At 44.5% G+C, this 18,499-nt stretch overlaps 1 protein-coding gene across 2 annotated transcripts in view; it reads right to left on the bottom strand.

The window, feature by feature from the left end:
• Positions 1-18,499, bottom strand: part of Ptprg (protein tyrosine phosphatase receptor type G) — a 695,461-nt gene that overhangs the window by 282,380 nt on the left and 394,582 nt on the right. For both annotated transcript variants that reach the window (XM_028880550.2, XM_028880551.2), the window contains exons 3-4: positions 13,903-14,082; positions 3,484-3,632 (exon numbers count right to left, since the gene is read on the bottom strand). In XM_028880550.2, coding sequence (XP_028736383.1) covers positions 3,484-3,632; positions 13,903-14,082 — 329 coding nt within the window. The remainder of the gene's footprint in view (positions 1-3,483; positions 3,633-13,902; positions 14,083-18,499) is intronic.

The raw sequence follows: 18,499 nt of genomic DNA, 5'->3' as shown, positions 1-18,499 counted from the left end.
TGACTCCCCCCAGCTCTCCCTGCATCACTCAGTCAGTACCTGTGACTCCCCAGCTCTCCCTGCATCACTCAGTCAGTACCTGTGACTCCCCCAGCTCTCCCTGTGACTCCCCCAGCTCTCCCTGCATCACTCAGCACCTGTGACTCCCCCTGCATCAGTCAGCACCTGTGACTCCCCCCTGCATCACTCAGCACCTGTGACTCCCCCCAGCTCTTCTCACCCTCCCCCCACCCCACACCTCTCCCTCCCTGGGGCTAGGGTTCTGCTTCCGACCCCTATATAATTCAGCCATTTCCGCTAAGTGTCCTCTTGACCCACAGGCTCTCTTGGTCTCTTTTTCTCCGGGCCTCCTGGCTCACCACTAGCCTGTTGGCTCCTGGTCCCTATCCTGTCGTCTTTCCTCTCTCTCTCACTTCCTCTCACTCCCCAAGTCTGCTGGCCATGTTCAGACTGGACCTTCTAGATGCCTCTGGCTGTTTTCTCCCTCTTGTCTACAATAAACATCCTCCTCACCCCATACCTAGGAGCAGTCATATCCTCATTTTTTTTTCATTCAATATGGAAAGAAGTAAGCTGACTCTGTGGTGTTCCAACACTGGAGAGAACACCAGGAAGAGCTGGTGTCAATAATGAGATTTAGTAATGCAAGCTATCACAAAATTTTATAGACACATTTGAGACAGAAGTGAGCAACTTTCCTGTGCATATTTTACAGTTAAATTGGATCCAACTGCCTTTAATCCCTGCGATTTAAGTACCTCCAAATATACCACTAAGAACATCAACATGTCACGATTTATAACAGCAAGCTATGAACCGGCTGGGCACGAGGAACCCGGTTAATACCGGCAGGCTTACTACCTGATGCCACTCAAAAGCGAAGAAACCCAGCAAGTTGACCACACAGTAAATCTGGGCGCAGCTTATGAGCTTCAGCAGTCAGTGACATTCTTTAAACAATGGGAAACAGTTTTCAGAACTCATAGGCCTCAAAAGCAAATGTCCCTCTACGCTGCACAGTGATCTAGAACCAGATCAGACTGCAGAGGAGGCACAAGCTCCCTTCCCGCTCCACAGACAGGCTGTTCCAAGCCAGATTAAGTTTTCAAACTTTTGAGCAAGTTCTTTTGTTCAGAACAACATGAGCTAAATGAACAGCAAGCCAATTTGGGGGCAAAGAGGGGACAGAGCAAAGCTGGCGGGACACAAAACACCCCGTCAACTTCCAGGGCCCATGGGAAGTGGGGTGGGGGGTGGGGGGCGGAAACCAGAGGGGAAACCCACACTTACAAACTCCATGTAAGTTTGATTCTAGGAGGCAAGTTTGCCATGTATAAAAAATGCTAGGACTTCTAAGAAATGACTCACTCCATTCACAGGACAGGAGGCCCATTAAGTCTAAACCCTACTCAGAATCATGTCATTAATGTGACCAGGAGAGCAAGTCCCACAGACAAGGGTGCACAGGGAAGATGTTGGGACTGCAAATTAAACCAATGAGAGAAAATATGAAGCATCTTCTCAGAGTAGCTATCTCTGGTGTCTCCAGGGGAGTGTTGTCAGTGTAGGGGACATTCATTAAGATACATGTGAGTGTGTGCATGTATGTATATGTTTTCATCCACAATTCTTGCTTCTGATCTTCCAACAAGCTGAAGAATGCTTCTCTAGAGGAAAGGAGAATCCTTCTACGAGGCTAGTCTAAAAACACCACTCTGCCTGACTGTGTCTTGGAATTGCCTGTAAGGAAACTTTGTGTTTCCTTGTCTGATAGGATAACTAACCCTACCTAGTACCAGGAGGGCCTGCTCTCTGTCCAGGAAGAACGGCATAGCCGGCCCAAGAAGAACTGAAGAAACAGGTCCTCCTGGGTTGTCCTGCTCAAGCTACTGCCAGTAGCTCAGACATGTTTGTACATGCTTCTTTAATGCTGTTCACACTTGGATGAAATCTCCAAAAAGACTCCTCACAGATGTGGGGCTAGGAGATCTCTAGAAAATGGGAAAGGAAGGGGCTCACGGGAAGGTTGAGTAAGAACTCATTCACGGCAACATGAGAAGCTCCCATGCCCAGGATCATCCCAGACTTACTCATCTACATCTTTTTTTCTAACATATTGTCTAGAACCTTTAAAATACCATTTGCAACAAACTGGTGAAATGTAACTGTTTCCCTAAATTCTATGGCAAATTAAATTTCTATTCCAGAAAAGTAATAACGTACAGTGTCCCAGGCAGGACCTTGTGACGGCAGTAGGAAGGAGGCTTTGGGAGGGCTCTGCAGGACCCACACACAGAGGAAATATTGGAAAGGAACAGATTTCAAGAGAAGCCAGCGGAACTGTTCACACACCACTGGGCTGGAAGTTTCACATATTCCGGGATCTAAAGTGGTCTGTGCTGTGAGGATACAGTAGGAAAAGCAGGCATTGAAGGCATCGTCCCATTTATCCTCAAAAGAGTCTCCACAAAAGAGATATTAATACCTTTTCCAACTTACACAAGTTCTCACACAAGTGTCAAGTATTCCTAGAGGGTTCATAAACAGGCCTGAGGAGCTAGGTAATATACCTAACACTTCATAAATCACACATAAATCTGAAATACATGTATTTTCATTATGAAGAGGGTCTGAAATATTTATCAGACTATCAAAACAGGACACAAATTGAGAAACATTTAGAGCTGAAAATGATACTCTGCCATCTGGTTCCTTTGATTAAAACATTCCAGCATTCCACAGTGACTCCCTGTTTTGTATAACCAAAGACTACTACCAGATCTAGTGAGATCTGCCACAAGCCAGTCAGGCTTCGCATATGGGGAACAAGCCAATGGGCACATGTCACCCCGACAGAACAAAATCCAAACGCACAGGGAAAGCAAAAAAGTCCGACAGCACAGGTGATGTGGAGAGGACAGTGCTGGGGGACGGCTGGTGTCCTTCTCAACTCTCTATGGCGTCACCAGCCTGGCTCTGTGAAAAGACGGACTCAGATGCTGAGGGAATGAAGCCATGTCACCGTCAGTCCCAACAAAAGGCGACAGAGGCTCACACCATCCATGCTCATGTCCTCTGTCGCAACAGCTGGCAGGGACCAAAACAAACCGTTCAAAGAAGCACACAACTCGGAGTTCTGAGACTCCTTTCCATGTCACCAGCCTTGTCATTTTCTAAAGAGTGACAACAAAGTCTTCTCAGCATCACATGAACCTTCAGAAAAGAGGGCTTGAGGAATGGGGAAGCGAAGCTGTGTCAGAGAGCAGCCGAGGGACATCCCTGGGCAGGCTAAGGTCAGTCTGCCCGTGGACGCTTTGTGCTCTCCTGTTGAGCAGAGATGAGCCTTACTGGAGGCCCTCTGCCATGCGCGACACACAGGGTTTCCTGAGAGAGGAAAGCAGGGAATGTCCGTCTAACCTGCACAACGCCTCCGAAGATCACAGTAACCCACACCGGGAAGCCCCGGGGCCCCGGTTTTCTCACCTCCACGGGAAACCTCCGGCCGTTGACACTATGCTCTGATCCAGCTGAGCCATTGCTGTGGCCCCAGTGAAACTCCACCTTCTCGGCTTTGAATCTGCCGGGCAGTCCAGCGCCACTCACAAAATAATCGTCCTTCAGAAGGATGGCAACTGTCCAATGGGAAGAGAGAGAAGAAAAAGAGTGAGTTTCAAACTCAAACTCAACTTTCTTTTGCTTGTTTTTCTATTGCTTCAGTCGAGTTCATGATTTACCATGGTGTGAATAGCTTCCCCATACACCTATAAGACAATTCAAGACCACCAGTTTGAGGAAAGAAGGGCACTGAAGTCACAGAGAGCTCCGGGTTCTTGTGGTGTGGTGCTATCCTTTGAGCATAACGGCCGTCACCTTCATCAGAACAGCTGTGGCTGCTTGTAAGAGAACCCGGGATTGGGTTTGCTGGCCATGGGGGTTCCCTCACAGAAGAAGAGGGAGGGGAGGATCCCAGCCAGTCCCTTCTGAGCCATGTACCTATATGTCATTCTGCACTACTGACAAATGGCTCCCTGGCGGGTTCAGGAGGTGCTGGAGCAGAGTGGATGAAGCTTAACTGAGGTGGGAACTATACCTATGCACAGCTACGGGGAAGTCATCATCCATACTTTCGGGAGTCACCTACATTCCTGCAAGTAACCCACCTTCCGGCCGGGCGGTGGTGGCGCACGCCTTTAATCCCAGCACTCGGGAGGCAGAGCCAGGCGGATCTCTGTGAGTTCGAGGCCAGCCTGGGCTACCAAGTGAGTTCCAGGAAAGGCGCAAAGCTACACAGAGAAACCCTGTCTCGAAAAAAAAAAAAAAAAAAAAAGTAACCCACCTTCCATGCTTTGTGAATAAGCCTAATGAAGGCATCGGTCCCCCAGTTTGGAATCTGGCGGGCCTATATTCTGACTTGTCACTTATGTCCTTGAAGGAAGGGGACAGAAATTTGTTTACATCCTCCTAGGCAAAGAATTAACACAATAGTTCTGAATGGTGACAATTCCCAGGGAGAGGTTGCAGAATCTCTGACCCATTTAACAGACAGAAGAAAATGGAGATGTTTCTAGAAAGTGAGATACTTCTAAAGCACTGACTCCTGAGGCTGCCCTAGGATTCAAGATCTAAAATCAGATGAGAAACATACAATACACCACACGTGACAGACATGTTTCTTTGACCAAAAAACAAAACAAAATAAACCAACGCTGGGCAGCAGAGCATGGAAAAGGTTTTGGAGGCTGGTCCCATAGCAAGGCAACAACAGTGGACAGACAGCCCGAGCTGTGGACGGCTGTCTTCAGTCCCTCCCCATCCCAGTGATGCAGTGCACAGCCTGACCATTAGCAAGCACTTCACTAAAATATTGGTCCATAATTATATTTCCTGCACTGCTTTCCCCTAACTCCAAGCATAAGAAAATTATGTTCAGTTCATGATAATGCATGAGCATATCCACAACATAGAGGCCTCGACCAATGAAAACCCCAAATATTAAAAATGTAATTCTCTTCCTCAAACCCCAGGAACAAGAACTCAAGAACCATTTAAATTCTATTTCCACAAACTTTAGTTTTTTCAAGGGGAATGGGATTATTTTAAATATACAAAACAGTTTCGGTTTTACAAATTGCTACATTCTCACTTTTTTCCCGTACCCTCCCCCCAAAGCTGATTCATTCATTCATTTAACAAATTCTTATTGGCTGCTAAATCCGTGGCAGTTGCCAACCGATACACTGACTGGCTTAGGACCAAAAGGCAAGCCTGTGTAAGCCATGGGAAAGCACTCAGGTTCTCATTGTCTCTTCTTCCAAAAGATCCCGTCAGAGCCTCACAGGGGAATCCTGCATGAGAATTAGGTCCACATAAAAGACAGGGACTAGACTAATGACCCATTTCTGAAACAGGGCAATTAGTTTCAGTGCTTTGCTATGGAAAGGAAGCATTAAAAGCAAGGGAAGGAGCCCTGCTCACATAAATCCCCCTATTATTGCTTTCAAAAGGCACTTGTTCACCAACTTTTGAGAAATACACAGTAAATGTTCAATTAGTGGGACAATGCATTAAAGAATAAAATGGAGTAAAAGCAAGCCTTTCTTGTGCCAATTAAACAAGCTCTGGCATTGTTCCAGTACTGCTCTGTTTGGGGTGTGCTTTAGAACAGAGGTCGGCACACTTTTCCCTCTAATGGCCTCTGTAAATATTTTTGGCTTTGCAGAGCACTGAGCCCCTGGTGGAAACTTGGTAGACTAGAAAAAGAAAGAGAGCATATGGAAATGAATAAACTAGACTACTTTGAACAAAAATGTTATTTAATCACATTGAAATCTGAACTTAATGTAATTTTTATGCATCACTAAGTATTATTCTCTTTTTGAGTGTGTGTGTGTGTGTGTGTGTGTGTGTGTGTGTGTGTGTTCCTGTGAGTATATGTGTGTGTATATGGGTATACACATACATGACCATAGAAGCCATAGGTCCGAGTTGGGTGTCGTCCTCAATAGCCCTTTAGTTGATTTTATGAGGTAGATCTGCTCACTGAACCCGGAGCACACTGGCCAGAAGAATCAGTGAGCCCTGAATCCTCTTGGTCTCTGTCTCCCAGCACTGAGGTCGTAAGAACACACCATCCCACTTGGCAGGTACTGGGGGATCCAAAATCAGGTCCCCATACTTGTGAGGCAAACACTTAACCAACTGAGACATTTCTCTAGCCCCTGCTTGTTTTAACCACTTAAAAAATATTAAAAGGGGACAGATGTCCTGTCACTAAGTGGAAAAATATTATCAAAATTATTATGAAGTTGTATTGTAGGAATTTTAGCAGAGTCACCGTATCTGGGATAGACATTAGAATGAACAGCTGTTTTCTAGAAGCAGTTTGACCTTGAAGAATCCTGGTGGAAAACAGTGATTGTTTCCTGTGATCTGTAGAATTGTTTTTCTGAAGGGGTGTTGTGGCCTTCCCATGATTTTGGTCACAAGATGCCTCTGGCACACCTGAGACTCTTGATTATTGTGTATTGCAAATGATACACATTAAAGGACTAAAGTCATGAGGGCATGTGATGCTCTCCTTTAGAGAGACATACAGATTCGATCAGGGACTTTGGTATGAGGAAATACTTTACCCCAAAAACAACTTTGTGTAACAATCGATAGATAGGTCTTTGTATGGCTGTTCCGGGTTCAGTCCATTAGAGAGGCTGGACCTTCCTGCTGCCACATAGGCCTTAAAATTTCATCTTGGAGTGCATTCTTTCTTCAACCGACCCATGCTACACTGAACACCCCGACAAAGTTGAGCACATTGTTTTATGGGTATTAATTGGCAGATACAAAGCTATTACAAAATACCTCCTAAAGTGTTCTACGACACCTTCATGCCAGGGCCAAGACACACAGGCATGTGTCCAGCAGTGTCTTAAACACTGTGGGTTATTCTCAGCCTGCTATAAATTCCACAGACACACTTTTGCTTCAGAAGGATGGAAGCAAAGTTTTTTTTTAGGACACACCCAGGGACTCAGCATCATCGCATGAATATTTGATTCTACCTAAATCATTTATGTCTCTGTCAGGGGTCATTTTACTTGTTTTACATGAATAATTAAAGGTATAATTAGGGAACTGTATAATCTGAAACATTAATCTCAGTTTTCATTTTATGGAATTTCTCACCAGACACACAGCATGCCCATGCATATATAATCCTCTGAAAATAGCTTATGTTTTGTTTACATTTTATGACAGGGGGAAGAGAAAGCTTCCCAGCTGTGTCGTGACAACTTTTCCAAGGGCCAATAATGGACGGCAGCACTATAGGGATGCAAAGGTAGTTTTACAAAAGTCTTAGGTCAGAGTGTTATGACCTCAGGCAAGTTACCAAATTCTCTGTGCCTCAGTTTCCCTCACTGATCTCAAGGGCATGGTAATAGTGCCAATCCAGTGAGGCTAAAGGATACCACTTTGCAAACACACCATGTACAGTGCCAGGAACCCTGCACGTGCATGTCTAATGCTGACTACTGTCAATCATTTCAGGAATCAAGATGGAAAAGCATTTGAGGTGGACGGGAGGCTGTGGCCATGTAAGTATGACTCTACATATTCACAAAGAGGCTCCAGTGTGGCTCGGTGGTATGCTCAAGGCCATGGGTTCAATAACCAGCAAAACACCCACGACAGCATTTAAATGTAAAGCCAAGTGTGTCCTAGGTCAGTCGTGCGAGGGGACCTCAGGATTGAACTGGTACTTTCGGTTCACCTCAACACGGACCAAAAACAGATACCTTCACAAATTATTTCAATTCTTCTTTAAAAGAAAAGAAAAGAAAATCCCTATTATTCATTTCACTCTTTGTTTCAAAAGGAAATATTAAACTAGAACTTAATAACATAGGAATCTTTGACTTATTTTCATGGATTATAGACTTAATTTTAACAGAGAGTCTGTTTCAAACCTCTGGGTTTTCCATTTATGATTTGGATACAAAGTCTTCCTTGAAAAATAACCTTCTTTAATCAAAATGAAATTATCAAACTTAAAGAAAAAGACTAAGTAAAGAATACTATAAGAATAAATGAAAATAAAACAACAGAAATAACAGCTAAATATTGATAAGGCAAACATGAGAGAGTTTGCCAGTGAATAAATAGTTCAACACTGAAAAACAATGATTTAAAAATGAGAAGTCTGTGAGGCCCTACCCCTGGGACACTGAATTCCTATTCCCAGTGTTCTTTATTAGATGGGGAAACCTTTGGAAGGAGTTGAGATCATGATGTAGGAGTTTTCATGCATGGAATGAGTGTCCTCAGAAGTGGACAGACCCTTAGCCCTTTCCACCCACAGGAGGACACAGTGAGAGGAGACCCCTCTAAAAACCAAAAAAAAGTCCTGGCTGGGAGTAGAGTCGCAAGGGCCTGAGTTTTGGACTTCTGGTCCTGATATCTGTGAGAAGTGTGTGAGGTACACTCCACATGCTGTGTTGTAACAGCAGTCTGAATTGACAAAGACAATGGGCCAGGCAGGGAAGGAGGGAAGGACCATCCATGTGAGTGGACTTCCTAGGACCTTCTGCTTACGTGGATCAAATGCTAACATGGATTGTGAAGACATCAAAACAGAAAAAGGGAAGAGGGGGGATGTATTGGGGCTTCAAAGTCAACATTTTTGATGACCTAGAAGTCTAGGTCCACAGCAGCAGCCAGTGGAGGCTTTTCTTTGCGCTCTAAGGTCAAGGTCTCCTTCAAGCCAGGGCAAGAACAGTGACTCTTCAGGTTTACATAGAGCGGATGTCTAAGGTGTCCTCTGCGGTGAACAGATAGTTATCTCAGTATCAGAGACTCACATGATGGAAGCTCTGGGAGTCTTGCAGGCAGCTGCACCTCCTCTGCATTACGGTAAGCCATGCATGTAGTCAGGCAGGGAAAAGTGGGTCAGAAGCTAGCTTCCTCTGTGTCCAATCAGTGTGTTCTTAAGTCTACAGTTCTTACAATGTAGCTCGACGATTCAAGTCCAAGGTCAGGAAAACTCAAGTAAGCAGAATGGCCTCTGACTTGTGCTGTGGATATCACTCTATATAAATAAAACACTGATGGCCAGTGACCAGGCAGGAAGTATAGGCGGGACAAAGAGAGAGGAGAATTGGGGAAACAGGAAGAAGGAGGGAGAGACACTGCAGCCACCGCCAGGACAAGCAACATGTAAAGACGCCGGTAAGCCACCAGCCATGTGGCAAGGTATAGATTTATAAAAATGGGTTAATTTAAGATATAAAAACAGTTAACAAGAAGCCTGCCACTGCCATACAGTTTGTAAGCAGTATAAGTCTCTGTGTTTACTTGGTTGGGTCTGAGTGGCTGTGGGACTGGCGGGTGACAAAGATTTGTCCTGACTGTGGGCAAGGCAGGAAAACACCAGCAACAGACTTGTGTCATTAGTTGCTGTGAATTACGTGTCTACAAATGTGTCCTCTGTCATCAATATTTTTATTAACATAAAGTGATTTTTAAAAAAGGTTTATTTTGTATTTATTTTATGTATGTGAGTGTTTGCCTGCATGCATGCATGTGCACTATGTTTGTGGCTGGTGCCTGCAGAAGCCAGCGAGGGCGATGGATTTCCTGGAGCACAGATGGTTTGAGCTACCAAGGGGTTCTGGGAAGCAAAGCCGGGCCCTCTGCAAGAGCAGCTGGGGCTTGGAACTGCAGAGCCAGCTCTCCAGTCCTTACAACCATTTCTTGAAGATGACTGCGATAAGTGCAATGGTATTTTCAGATGTCAGAAGAAATATAGGCAGAGAGAAAAATACAGTAAATCAAAATACAGTGGGAAAATGGAAGAAACATGCTCCACGGCAAACATGTTTACTGTGTCCCAGGTGCAGTACTGAAAAACCAGTGGTTCAAAACAATACAAAAGTCCTCTAGTAGTTAAAAATCAGAGGAGAACAAGACTTATTAGTATATGTCAGAAATTCCACGGGAGCTTTAAACCCAATCACTTTGCTGGACATTAATGCTAGCACAGTAAGATTACACTGAGGCCTAGCTGGCAGAAACATTGTCTTTTCATCCCATGGAAGTCAAAGAAAGAGAATTACTTTGGATGGCTCAGCAGGAGAACTGCAAATCAGACAGCCATGGCTCCTGGGGAAGAAACAGAGAGGCACTATCTGTGTGATCAGGATATTTTAGATGACTTGTCAGAAGTGGGCAAGGGGGAACCAAGTCACCCTGTGATTACGCCAGATGAGACATATATATGTCGGTCCCAGGAGTAAAGACAGATCTAAAGACTAAGACTGTTTTACAGGATGCCACTATCTCCATGTAACAGGAAGCTTTAAATATTAGTTTTCTATATTCATATTTCAATATCAGGAAGCTTTCCTTTTTACAGATAAATGACCTCAAATCTCTATGGGTTGGGAATACTTCCTGGATTTATTTTCAGGAAATATACTGTAAAAATACTTCCACTGAAGAAAAAATATGCTTAAGGAATGTTTTACAGGCCAGGAATGTAACTCAGTGGGAGAGAGCCTGCCTAGCAATGCACAAAGAGCTGGGTTACATCCCTACCACTGTGCAAAAATAAATGGGGAACAACTAATGACTTAAGAAAGAGAAGATTGTCTTCTTATCTAGATATGAAAGGTACACATGGCTACAGCAAGGACAGACCTCGTGGCTTACAGAGTTTGGATGTTAAAAGAATAAACTTGATTTTTATGATAATTATAGAGTAACATCTAGTTTTAAGAAACAGGTAAAGATAATATCCCCCCAGAATAATGTTTTAAAACTCACAATATGTATGCAAGAAACATCCCCAAATAACTTGAATGTTCCAGGTTATGTCTCAATATGAGTCACTGGAAATCGGCACCTCATGCTAAACAGCTACAAAGGACTCTGACCTCATGTGTACTGAATCCATATGAATTATATGAACTGATATGGTTCAAAGAGAACCCTCAGTGGGTGGATATTTCTCCCAAATACTAGTAAATCTGTGGACTTAATTTTAACATCAACAGAATGAAAAGTATCTAGGGTTTATCATTTAAAAAGAATACAAGTTGGTTTCAATGTCAAAGCTTCTATAACACTGTAGGCTGAAACTTTTAAGAGCTCAAGAAAACGACTGCATGTTCTTCTGTCAAATGGCAGGTAGTGACTGTCACGCCAAACACCCCCCCATCCGCCATCATCTTAGTGAATTCATGGGCTGCCATCTAGTCTCCTGTGGATTCCACAGTCCTACAGGGAGTCTGAGAACCAGGGATTGATTCCTGCTTCTCCTAGCACCTCGCTTCTGTATGGCAGACAGATGTATCTGCATGCTACTGGCTGTACTCCAAAATCTGGAGCACAAACTCTGAGCAACAGGTACCACATCACTCTAGGAAGTCAGCAGAATGACAGAGATTGATAATCAGCTTCTGGAAGGCCAAGGTCATGAATCAACTTACACTGAATGAACCCCGCACATGTCTGAAACCTTTCACTGGTGATACCAAGCTGAAAGCTGTCACTGAAACATGCTATCTCTGCAGAAGGCTGTCAAGCACCGCAAGCCAAGTCGAAAACCGCAGCGGGGCACCCGGCGTGCTGCTTCTGGCGCGAGGCACTGAAGGGGCACCGACTCCCGCGCCGTTACCCCGAGCGTGACAAAGCTCTCAGCCCTGTACTCGGATGTCTTCACGGTTTTCCAAAAGACGCTAACATTTGATCTGCAAAACTTGACCCCAACAGTAAGGCCACGATCTGTGCTGGAGGAGGGAGGGGAGAGGAGATGGAAGGCATCTGGAAACCGCACTGCTTCGGGTGTGACATGGCTCAGCTGGTCAAAGTTCAGAGTAGAAAAAAGAACACCCAAAAGTTGTCCGCTGAGCTCTCCTCTAATCACACGCTGGGCAGATACCCCCACCAACCTCTCTCTCTGTCTGTCTGTCTGTCTGCCTGCCTGCCTCTCTGTCTGTCTCTCTCACACAGACACAGACACAGACACAGACACACACACACACACACACACACACACACACACACACACACAACCAGTGTACTGATATCATTAAGTAACATTGGCGGGTCACCAGTTTACCTCGAACAGCTACAAAAATGGGTAAATCTAGGCCCAGGAGAAGGATGTCTGCCACCCGGCCCTGTGGAGTTTGAATGCGAAGTGTCTCCCATGGACTCAGGTATCTGAATACTAGTTGGTGGTGCTGTCTGGGGAGGAGGCACAGCCTCACTGGAGGAATCATGTCACTGAGGGCCGGATGTGGGAATGCACAGCTTCACCTAACTCCTATTTACCCTCTGCTCCATGCTTGTGGATGAGGATGTGGCCTCTCAGATTCCTGTTCACGCCTGTCTGATGCCATGATGAACTCCTGACCAAAACCCCAATAACCTCTTTGTTTTATAATCTGGCTTGTGTATAGTCTTATCACAGTCCAGGAAAGTAACTAATGAAGAGCAGAAGGGGATCTGCACACAGGGCCTTACGGGAAAGAACCACTGAAAGGGGTATGTGGCAAACAGTTGTGTGAACAAGTCAGGCCAGGCCAAAGCCAAAAGCGGCTTCACACAGATGCCGTTCTGCAAAAGGAAACAGTCCCTAAAGCTGTCTACGCAACCAAGGAGGTTTAATGAACACACGAGGCTGAGGTCCACTGACACACATGGGCCATGGCAGAGAATTTCATTTGAGCCCAACACAGAGCCTCAGGCCACCAGGGTCCTGTACATTACTGAGAGTGACTTGATTGGCTGCAAAGGATTCACTGAGACGGGAAGAGAGAGAGAGGGAGTAAGAACATTTCTTTTAATGGACTCAAGTTATAAGCAGTTAAGTAGTAAGATGATAAAAAACCTCTTTAGATATGAACTTAATCTTTGGCTGTAGTAAGCAGTGACATCATACACACCCCAGTGTTTCCAGTGAGGTCAGAGATGAGGGCACAGCATAACATTCTCTGACTTCTGCGAACAATCCAGAAACCCTTAGTTTTACTGGAGTAATTAACCTGGAGACTTACTCCATTCGCTGACCCCAGATGACAAGTGTGTGCAGGAGGAGAGGAGGAGGGTCAAGCAGCAGGTCTGTGACAGAGGGCTGAGGCAGTTCAGGCCACTCTGATATCTGAACAGTTCTGAACAAAGCACGTTGTCAAGGAAGACAGGACATATTTCCATTGGTTCACTTGGCACAGTGCATTTTCCCTATCTGTGGCACTCAGTATGGTAGCCACTGACTCTATGTGGCTGCTGAGCTTCAAGACCTGTTCACTACAGTTTCATCTCATTTAATGTCTGTTTTTTATTTTTATTTTTTTCCCTGATATGGCATCTTACTGTGTATCCCTGTTCTAGAACTCACTCTGTCAACCTCAAACTGGTCTCAAACTCAAAGATTGACCTGCCTCTGCCTCCCTCGTGCTGGGGTTAAGATGAATGTCACCATGCCCAGCTTTTATGTAATTTTAATTATATAAAAATTATAATTATATAATTTTAATTAAAACTTAAATTTAAATGAAGCCCTCAGTAGTTAGTGCCTGCAACATCAGGTGCTTAGACTTAATGAGTATGTTCCTCAAGTCCATCCCATGAATCTAACACACGAATTCACTGGACAACCGCAGCCCTGTAAGACTGTATAATTTTATGGTAAATATTTTATATATTTGTAAAAATCTGAGGCACAGATTAGTCAGATATTTGCCTGAAGTCACACATTGGTAGGTTGTCAAACCAAAGAATGCTTTAGGTTTCCTAAAGCAGTGGATACTATTTAAGAAACAAGCTAGAATAAAGTCATACACCAAAGACACCCCAAAGCAGTTTTTTGTTGGTGGTAAATAAAGAAATAAATGAAGAGTCTACCTGTTTTCCCTGTGTTCTTCATCCAGGTTTTGTTAGAGGACTCGTTGTCAAATCCATCAAGTTGGAGCTCCTGGTATTCCTCGCCGACACGTGCGTGGTGGTCTACAATGTCTATGGGAGACTGATGGCTGCCCCCGCAGCTGACACTGGATGTGACCCAGTGCTCAGGACCATAGGCACCTGTTGAGAAAAGCAACACTTCAGTCCTCAGGGCCCCAAACTCTGGCTTAAACAAGTAAGATATGGAGCCAAGGGGGCTGAGGAGGGGCCCGGAGGGTAAAGTTCTTGTGAGCAAGCAGGAGGACCTGAGTTCAGATCCCCAACATCCATGTAAATCCAGGCATGGAGGTCCAGGTTTGCAACCTTACACTAGAAGACAGGTGGGCTCAATGTCCCGTCAGTCTAGCTAAAGATTGAGCTCAAGGTGAAACAAAAAAATTTGTCTCACAAACTAAGATGGGGAACACTAGAATATGTGGATCTCTGCCCTGCATATGAGCACACACATACGGACACACACCCTGATGTGGACCTCCCTCTGCCCTACACACACACACACACACACACACACACACACACACACACACTCCCTCCCTCCCTCCCTCTCTCCCTCCTTTTCTCTCTTGAGCTGATTGCTACATCTTCCAAAGTATACTTTTTACAAGCCCCATTCACAGAACAGCCCAGTAATGAAAGTTGACCTCAGAGAGCCTGAGATGGTTTTGGTCTTTGATTTACAAGCAAACTCTTGCTAGCTTTGTTAGAATTCCTAGCCATCCCCCCATCGCTACCCGCCCCCCCCACCTGCGCCCCCTCCACGCGCGTGTGCGTGCACATGTGCGGTACATGACCACACATGCACTGTCCAATAGCCAGGCAAGGTGCTTAGTCATCCCAGGGCCTTAGGTCCTATGTAATCCGTGCACTGTGTGATCATAGCTACATAAACCCATATGCGCATGTGCGGGGGAGGGGGATGACTATAAAAGTGGATTCCACTTATTCCTTCCCTCTCTTCCTGCATGGTCATTCCATAGGCCTATGCACACCCCCTCTCTATTCCCTTAAGAAACTCTTATAGTGGGTTTTGTTGTACCTCGTGGCTTTTCTTGCATGGTAAACAGTGCTGCTTAATAAATAATATTGCAGCACTTAATAAATAACAAGCTTCATTTTAGTCCAACCCAGGAAGCTATGTAGAAGGGTCATAAGGGTTGTTCACATTTTTTAAAAACTAAATAAGTTTCCTAAAAATAAGCAGAGTGCTCATTCATAAAAAGTGCATTAATCAATTAAGCATGTTTTAGTACTGTGAATAATATCCCAAGTATGACTTTCTTCTTAGTTCATAATAGCCTATAAACAGAAAAAAAGAAAACAAACAAACAAACTCAAGACTAAATGCAATTCAAGACAGGATGAGCATCATTATTAGTGATGGAGGAGGCCTTCACTGACCAAGGAAGGGCTCTCAGCTGTCCACAGGTTTTGCCTGCATCTCCTTCCCAAGCCTCTGTCTCATACGTCATGGAAGGAAGGAGATCACTGTTGAGTCTCAGCACTCATCAGAATAACAGACTTCTAAGAAAACGTATGTCATTAATAAAGGAGAGCCACCATACAACAGACCTCAGATGGGTCCCAATAATCAGAGGGCCAGGAAACACTGCATTTGCTGCTCTGCCCAATCTGGGAACAGAACACTAGGTGAATGACGGCTGTTCGGTGGAGAACACGCTCTCAGAGGTTTCTACTGCTGTGCCTCACTCTTAATCTTGTTGATATAGCAAAGCAAGAAAGATACAATGTCTGCTGAGAAGATGAAGAGGAAGCCCTTTTCACTTCAGGCCAACAGGAAGTCTAACAAGTTCAGAAAATAAGCCACAGGCATCTCAGTACAGTAAATACACACACACACACACACACACACACACACACACACACACACACGTGTAGCTGTCTTTTTTGGACCGCCAGCCCTCAAATCATGACATAGAGACTTATTATTAATTATGAATGCTTATCCTTAGCTTAGGCTTGTTTCTAGTTAGTTTTTTTTTTTTTTAACTTAAATCAATCCATTTCTATTAATCTATGTGCTGCCCCAGGGCTCGCTCCTCTCATCCATGTTAGCATTCAGACCCGCCCTTTGGGGACCTGGCCAATACGCAGGCAAGAACTTGGCCCGATGTGTATACTGACAACATCATGCACTCATTGCTACATGCTCCCTCTGTGCATGTAGAGTCCCCTCATAAAAGGTGGGCCCCGCCCACCTTCTCTCTCTTACTCGATCTGGGCTCCCTTTCCCTCTCCCTCACCACTAATAAAACTCTTCACATGAACACTGTCTGCATGGTGTGTCCCTGTCTCTTACTCAACATGGGGCACCTTGGCTCCAACCCACCAAGGTCCCTCTCCTGCAGTTTTACAAAAATCTATGTATTGTCCATCCTGCTTCTTCCTCTGCATCTGGCTGGCTGGCCGGCCCACAGCTGGCTGGCTAGGTCCCTTTTTCTCTCTGTCTACCAACACTGCCTATCCTTTTCCTGCCTAGTTACCGGTCATTCAGCTTTTCATTAGACCAATCAGGTACCTTAGGCAGGCAAGATGAAACAGCAACACATCTTTACATAGTTAAACAATTATTCTGCAACACAAACAAATGCAATACATCTTTACATAGATAAACAAATATTCTGTTCCACAACACTCATGGACATGGACACATACACAGACACACAACACATACAGATGTACACATACATACTCAACAGAACACACACACCTGGCACATATTCACACACACAGGCACACACTTACACACTTTTGCATTTTTAGCTTTCGGCTGTTTAACTATGGCATAGAAAAGGGTGGACAGGAAAGTGGACCAGGCATTAACTACCTGACGTGAGAAGGATTCAGGAAGACGACAAGTCTCTCTGCTACTCAGCGAGAGCTCCAGTATGGGTCAGCCCTACCCAGGCCACCAGTTTATAGTCCCTCATGCCTAATGCAGCCAAAGGTGACACAAACAACAGCCCCAGGAAAGGAAGGGACAACCACAGACACCTCATCTGTCACAGAAGTGGACCGGTCAGAGCTGCGAGAGCAGTCAGTAAGTCCTTACAATGATTCATATTCCCACTCTGGAAATACTTCAGCATGGCTATAATGCCGAGTCGGTTTCCCAAACGCCATCCCCAACAGTAAGGGAAAAAAGGACTACCAGAAAGAACTCATTCACACATTGGAAAAGGTGTAGTAAGCCTGGGGCATGTTGAGTCATTTGCTAGTGTTTAGTACTTTCTAGAAAAAGTCAACATTGCTATTTTCTTTAGGGCGAGACTGCAGTGGAGCAGGGCAATGTGGAGGGCTTTTCACACAGAACACTGCACCTCTTGTTGAAGTTCCCCAAGGCTAACGTGAGTCACAAAGAGAAGCAGTATATTTCTGTGCAAACATTTTAGCAAACTTGATTTTCATCCTCTACACAGCTGAGGAGTCCAGAAGGAGGGGACAGAACAAATGACTCCAATTAGCACCTTTCCACCGCCACAATTATTTTTCAGATCACACACACACACACACACACACACACACACACACACACACACACACACAAATTGAAAAACCTGAGTGAAGCAATTGCTGATACACTAAATGGAAATGTGTATTCAGGTTAGCTACAGAAGGTTCAGCATGTTCAAATCATGGGCTGTTGATATGGGCATCAACAAAGAAAATGCACAGAGACCTCCTCCTATTGGGATAAAGTAATGACCAATGCATTAGGAAAATAATGCTAAATATACAACACCCAGGAAATAATGAAAGCAAGGCATCATTGTGGAAACAGAGACTTAACAATCATCCTACTATACCACCACTATCACACTATAACAATTATTATGATGATAATAAAAACACTAAGGTCAGCAGAGTGTTTACCATCCACATTAGATGGGTGAAATATAATTTAGGAGATTATAAAAAAATCATTAGTGCTCATACTGGTGGGATTCGTTCATTCCGATCTGAGGGTTCTAGCTGACTGCGTGCCTGCTTCCACACCTCCACCCAATACACATTCAAGTGCAATTTTAATTGAAACTGATCTTCCACTTCAGCTTTCAAATTAATTCTTCTTTGGAGTGCTTCATGCTTCAGACACCCTTGCTTTGCAAAGCCCCATGTCATTAGTGGAGGAAATAGAACACTTTTTCCAAGCTTGCAGGTATTGATTACCTATTTCCACTTGGAAACACTGTTGCCATTCCATGCTGTATGCATCTCTCTACTGTTAGACACTTTCTAAAACTTCGTATCATTAATCATTCCAAGTTGCAGTCTTACCATGTTGAGCGGTTTTGGTTTTTAGAATTTTGAACAAACGCTTCAAAGTAAAAAGAAAAAGAAAAAAACCAAAATGACATTTAATGCAGACTAGTTATCTAACCCCTAGCTTTCTGAGAAAAACAGAACAAAAGCAACCCACCAGCAAGCTGGCTTCCTCTCCAGGTGTGAAGTTACCCAGCTAAGATGAGGGAAACTCATTTGCAGGCTGTTTCTCTCTTAAAGACCCTGAGAATGGGCA

This window comes from Peromyscus leucopus, chromosome 9, assembly GCF_004664715.2.
Source record: "Peromyscus leucopus breed LL Stock chromosome 9, UCI_PerLeu_2.1, whole genome shotgun sequence".
Classification (NCBI taxonomy): Eukaryota; Metazoa; Chordata; class Mammalia; order Rodentia; family Cricetidae; genus Peromyscus; species Peromyscus leucopus.
This window is presented reverse-complemented; position numbering and strand designations above follow the sequence as displayed.